Below are 6,278 nucleotides of genomic sequence, written 5' to 3'. Positions count from 1 at the left end.
AAACAAGTACTAGTACTAGTTTATTGTAGCAAGAAGACAAATCCCTTTAATGTTTTTTTTTATTCTATTCCCCACTTATTTATATATTTATCTATTTATTTTTCAGCTCATCTCTCTCTCTCTCTCGTTACTCCCATATAAAATCTCCTATTTCTCTCATCCCTCTTTGCCTAGCTTCACCAACCTAGCGTCATCAACCTAGGCCCCAGGCTTCGTTCACCCAAGCCCCAAGCCCCAACCCGCCCATCTCTCTTCTCTCTTTGTTGTGATTGGGTTTTTTTGGCGTGTTTTCATATGGATTTGGTGGTGGTAGTGGTGGTTGATTTTGGTAGTGGATTTGTGGATTTTGGTTGTGGTGGTAGTGGTGGATGATTTTGGATTTGGTAGTGGATTTTGGCTATGGGTTTCATGGTTTAGGTTGTGGTCGTGGTTGTGGCAGTGGCAGTGGGTTGTGGTTGTGGTTGTCATGGTTGGTTGTCGTGGCTAGTGGTTGTGGTGGCTGGTGGTAAGGGGTTGTGATTGTGGTTGTGGTTGTGGTTGTGGTTTTGTTTTGTTTTTGTTTTTGTGTTTTATTTTTTGGGCATTGTGTTGTGGTTGCTAGAGTAGAGTGGTGGTTGTGGTTGTTAGTGGAGGTGGCTGTGGTGTTTGTTTTTTATTTTATTTTATTGTGTTGATTATGTTATTTTATTGTATTAAAAACTAAAATAAAACTACTATATTGGGGGTTTTGTAAAGTGAAAAGGTAAAATTAATAGAAAAAGTAGCTTTTGGTGGAGCATCAAAATGGATGCTCTAAAAGCAAAAGTGGTAACTAAATTCCCAATTCAAGGACGCTTTGTCATTCATTGCTTGCTAAAAACAACAGGTATTCACCTTGAAATTTTAATTCTAGGAATTTACAACACATTCTTTGGAGGACAAAGTTTTGCTCCACATTGGTTTTGAAACTATTTATTATTTAGTTTGAGGCGATTTATAAATTATTCATATATATTATTTAAACAAGTTACATGACTTGTTAGAAGAGTCATGAAACTAAAGCTATGTATGGATACATGTGAGACTGCACATCTTACCTAAAGATCTCAAGATTACGTACGCTAATGATAATAAAGAAAACATATGCCTGAGCTTTTGTTTTGAAGACAAGGGCCTCGGCCAACAAAGCGTAAAGCTATGTTGGTTAATTTTCAAGATAAAGGTATTTAATTGCATGCTTTTATGAAATTTGCTCACATGAAACCTGGATCTCACCAGGTGCAGAAGATGTTATTTTAGATTCTGCAGTACATGCTTATTTAATTTTCAGGCAAGAAGTAATCAGATACCCCATGCAACTGAAGTAAACATGACGAGGCCTAGCTAACCTCTAGGAAGACTAAGGTGAAGTATCAATTTGACACATAATTGGCACGCCTAAGGTAAAGTATCAGTTCCACATATAAAAAAATGCAAGAATTTACGTGCCAATTAATGTGGCTAATGGTAATCAGAACTTCTTGATAAAGTCATGAATGTGTGCGCTGACCTCCTCTGGCTTTTCTTGATTGATAAAGTGGGCTGCTCCTTCAATTACAACTACATCTTGAAGATTTGGCACCTCTTGCTTGAAGCCACCATTGTGTATATATTCTTTTACACCTGGGACGGTATACGTGAGGTCCAGGTCGCCCACAATGAACTTTACAGGCACTTTGATCTGCAGTCCAGTCCATGGTGCTGTGAGCTCCCAGGATCTGCAAGAAGAGAAAATTGCTAATGTTTTTATAGTTTCAAGCAAATAGATTCTCTCATAGATGCTAATCTCAATCTCAAAATTGCTGCCTGGACGGTTTTTACTGCTTGTTCAAAAGTCAGTGGAGGTTTAAGTCTTACTCAGATGACTTGTATACTAGCCATGGATATTGTGCATAATATGCTATCAAAATCAAACAAAAAAGAAGCACGAAACATACAGTTTCAAAGCGCGATAATAGTTCAATCCTCCAGTGAAGCCTGTCTTTTTAAATATTCTGCCATAGTAGTCAGTATCTTCTTCTGACAACCAAGAGGGCAAGGTCTCTGGAGTTTTAAGTAGACTACTTAGTCCAATTTCTTTAGGAAAGAATGGAGGACTTGGATCCCTATTTGAAAGAAGATTCTTAAATAGTAGTGAAGTATCCAGGTTAGCAAAATTCTTTTCGGTCTCTCCAGGTTCCTACAGGGGAAATAAATAACTTCATGTAAGAATTAAGATGAGTTACATATAGAAAATTGAAACAAAATAAAGATTTGAGAATCATGGCAATGATTATGATTAGATTACTTATAAGTTTTAATAGAATTTAAAGACAAACAAATAAAGATAACAAGCTTGTAATTTCATGTATATGCATAGGTTATATTTACAAATAAGTATAACTAAACGTGTATTAAAATTTTACCATGTTTGTTTTTATAAATATATATAAATATATATATATATATATTTATATGAAAATATAAAATAGCTATAGATAATATAAATATAAGTTTATTTGAAACAAATGAAAAAAAAAAAAAAATTGTTATTGATGAAATTATCAATTTTAGTTTGCCCAAACACTACCTGCATATAATAATAATAATGATAATAATATAACACTCTAAAAATATGAATCACTGATGGTGATTTATTTTTTAAGGTTTATTAATTTTGCTTTTAGGGTTTTCTCACTTAATAACTCATTTAATATAAATAATTAAAAAAATTAAATTGGACTCTATTTTGTAGTGTAGTAAATAATTGCATCAAATTTAAGAAAATTAGACGTGACACATGACATAAATTAGATTCCAATTTGAGATATACTAAGATTTTGTCTCATTCGATTTGGATATGAATGATTATGAGGAATTATACACAATTTAACTCTAGTTTTAGGATAAATTACCATTTGTAACAAAATTCTAATTCCTTAGAAAATAATGCATATATTAATCAATTAACCAAAAAGCCAAAAAAGAAAAAAAAAATTCAATTAACCAGTATTCCCAAATAGTATGTCAAATTTTTAGTGCGATGACAAATAATAAATCAATATTAAATCATTCTCTTAAGAGAGTGTGGACCCTAACTTATTTTTAATATTTAGCATGGTAGATAATCAAAGAAGAGTAATGTTAGAAATACAAACTTTTTATAAAAAAATATACAAACTGCTGATGTAGCGAGTTGTTATTTGTAAATTAAAAAGCGATAATAATGGTAGGCCTAAGTAAAAACTGATAAGAAGTTGACCACATCAATAGTTTGTAAAAATATTATAAAAATATTATGGACATATTATTTTTCATAAAATAATTAAAAAAAAGAGACTCGTAGAATTGCAAAAGTGTGTTTTATCTTTTATACGACCAACCAAATTTATCAAAGAGTAAAGGGAAATTACGCACTTGAAACCTGCAAACGTAGTAATCATCACCAAACACAGCCCTAAATCCATCCACAGGATTTATAGTTGGGTTCCTAGGAAACCACACCACACTCGTGTTGACCAGTGCTTTGATTCGGTCAGGCCTGAACAAGCAAAAATTCCAGGCTATGATAGCTCCCCAGTCATGGCCAACCAAGAAGACCTGGTCAATACCCAGATGATCAATAAGGCCAACAAGGTCACCGACGATGTGAAACATGGTGTAGGAGGCGGCGGAGGGCGGAGCATCAGTGTCACCATATCCACGGAGGTCAGGGGCAATGCAACGGTAGCCATGGGAAGAGAGGGAGAGAAGCTGGTGGCGCCATGAGTACCAAAGTTCAGGGAAGCCATGGAGGAAGAGAATCACTGGACCTGTCCCTATTGACGCGACGTGCATATTAATGCCATTTGCGGTTATGGTTGTGTGCTCTATCTTTTCCATCGATTGCCCACTCTCTAATCTCTATGTGACGCTGATAGTGTGGGTGTTCCCTTTTTTATATTTTTGTTTGAGTGTTTTTTTTTTTTTTTTTTTTAAGTATTTTTGTTTGAGTTGGTGCCTCACTATTTTTGACTAGAAAATGATAAGGTTCTAACTTTTAATAATGATAAAGGCGAGTTTTCCTAAATAATTTCTTATTTATTTATCTAAGAAGATCCAAAATATTTCTCAAAAAAAAAAAAAAAAAAAAAAAAAAAAAAAGAGAAGAAGAAGAAGAAGAAGAAGAAGAAGAAGATCCTAAATAATTGCTTTGATTATGTCAACAGCGTGATTGGTATATATATAGTTTATACTTTCTAAGGTGATTTAGTTTTTACTATTTAAGTCAAAAAATAAATAAAAAGTCAGCTTATATAAATCTTTTTAAAACCTTATCACAAATGTATTTTTATCCGGCTGATATATTTATAAGTTAATAAAATAAGTTATCAAATGTTTTATTCTTAAAAAAAAAAAAAAAAGTTATGTCAAATAAACAAGTATCTTAGAGCATTAATATCAAATGTGCTAAATGTTTAGGGCCTGTTTGGTAGGCAAGTTCAAACTCACTTTTTTATTTTTTAAACAACCTTACACACATTTTCACATATTTTTTCACCCACATATATTTCAAAAAAATGAAAAACAATACTATTCATACTCTTCTATCAAACTTACCCTTAGAGCAATTACATTAGTTGATGCAAATTCTCCTATTTTGCACAAAAAAATCTACTTTTTCTATTTTACACACTCATTTTTACAAAACACCTACATTAGTTTATCTATTCTACACGTGTATTCAATAAAATATTCATTTTTTTACAATTTTTTATTATTTTCTCTCCCTTACCGCTTCTCTCTCACAGACCTAATCTGAAACCCATCTCCCTCACCGCCTCTCTCTCTCTCACAGACCCAATCCGCCTCTCTCTCACTTTCTTATCAACCAAACAATAATTACAATCCTCCATTTCATAATAAAATAACCACAAAACATCCAAACGACGCCATGGAACAAATTTTGGGTTCTTTTTGACAAATTTTTTCTGTCTTTTATCTTACTGGGTTTTGTTTTTTTTTTTTTTTTTTGCAGAGTGAAACTGAAATGGCTAAGAAGAAGAAGTTTTTTTTTTTTGTAGAGTGAAACGGAAATGGCTAAAAGGTTTGTTTTTCTGTCTTGTGACGATTTTTTTGTAGATGACCTACTTGACTTGACTAACGAAGATGGGTTTGTGAAAGAAGAAGAGGAAAAAGATAGAAGCTTTGTCTCTGACCACGAAAATTCCAACACCAGAACCACCACTTTCACTGCCAGCAAAGACGAGTTTGGCTCCGTACCCACAAGCGAACTCGGTAGAGATGAAGGGGGATTGAGGTGAGGTGAGAGCAGAAACAAAGATAGAGTCAGGTGAGAGTGAGAGTGAGAGCATAGCCAAGAGAGAGAAAAAACTAATAAAATATTAAATGGACAAGCTACAGTACCCGTGCATATTTGCACGGGTACTGTAGCAACTTGCATTTATACACAAGTCTACCCAAACTGATGCGGGTGTTTTTTTTGCCCATATTGTATAAAATGAGCACATTTTTTCATTTTGCACAATTTTACATCAACTGATATAATTGCTCTTAGTATTTACCACACTACCACCATAAACTATGTCCCATCACATGTACTAAAGATAATAATAAAAAAAAAAAAAAAAAAAAAGGCATGAACTACAACTCCCAATAAAATGACATGACATCTGATGCAAAAATTTTTGGGTCTTTTTTATTAAACTCTCTCTCTCTCTCTCTTTCTCTCATAATAATTAAATATTCATTATCTTCTCTCTCAATTGTCACTCTCTGTCTCTTGGGTTCTCTCCTCTCCTTCTCTTCTCTCACCTGTCACTCTCTAATCTCTCAGGCTCTCTAATCTTCTACTCCTCCATCTCTCTTAGGTAGTGTTTGGATAGGACTTTTTGTGCGTTTGCGTTTTCTATTTCGCGTTTTCTTCCCCCTTTTTTTTTTTTTTTTTTTTTTTGCGTGTATGAACAATAACCATACTGTTCATTCACATGGATTCACTGTATAGAGACAAATTGCATTGTTTATGTAATGCATTGATCATAGAACCCACACCCGCTTTATTCAGAAAAAAAAAATTTAAAAATGGGTTTCGTGGTACTATTCACACATTTAAAAATTATTTTGCTACAGTGTTTTCAGTTTTCAGCAAAATAAATTGCACTATTCATGCACTGTTTATAGGACCCACAACCACTTTATTCAGAAAAAATTATAAAAAATGGGTCTCATGGCACTATTCACACATTTAAAAATTATTTTGTTACAGTATTTTTAGTTTTCAG

General features: G+C 33.3%; 1 protein-coding gene across 1 annotated transcript; it reads right to left on the bottom strand.

Annotated features, from left to right (window-relative positions):
* Positions 1-1,181: 1,181 nt before the first annotated feature.
* LOC126709489 (uncharacterized) lies at positions 1,182-4,017 on the bottom strand. The gene is made up of 3 exons (XM_050409746.1): positions 3,415-4,017; positions 1,956-2,197; positions 1,182-1,736 (listed from the first exon to the last, which is right to left on the bottom strand). The coding sequence occupies exons 1-3, from the start codon at positions 3,877-3,879 to the stop codon at positions 1,490-1,492; spliced, it is 954 nt and encodes a 317-aa protein (XP_050265703.1). The 5' UTR covers positions 3,880-4,017; the 3' UTR covers positions 1,182-1,489.
* Positions 4,018-6,278: the final 2,261 nt, after the last annotated feature.

The sequence above is a fragment of the Quercus robur genome, chromosome 12, assembly GCF_932294415.1.
Source record: "Quercus robur chromosome 12, dhQueRobu3.1, whole genome shotgun sequence".
Lineage (NCBI taxonomy): Eukaryota > Viridiplantae > Streptophyta > Magnoliopsida > Fagales > Fagaceae > Quercus > Quercus robur.
This window is presented reverse-complemented; position numbering and strand designations above follow the sequence as displayed.

Coding starts and splice junctions, on each gene's coding strand:
- LOC126709489 (XM_050409746.1), bottom strand. CDS start 3,879: ATGGAAAAGATAGAGCACACAACCATAACCGCAAATGGCATTAATATG. Junction 2,198..3,414: donor ACTACGTTTGCAGGTTTCAA/GTGCGTAATTTC, acceptor TTTCCCCTGTAG/GAACCTGGAGAGACCGAAAA. Junction 1,737..1,955: donor TATTATCGCGCTTTGAAACT/GTATGTTTCGTG, acceptor CTCTTCTTGCAG/ATCCTGGGAGCTCACAGCAC.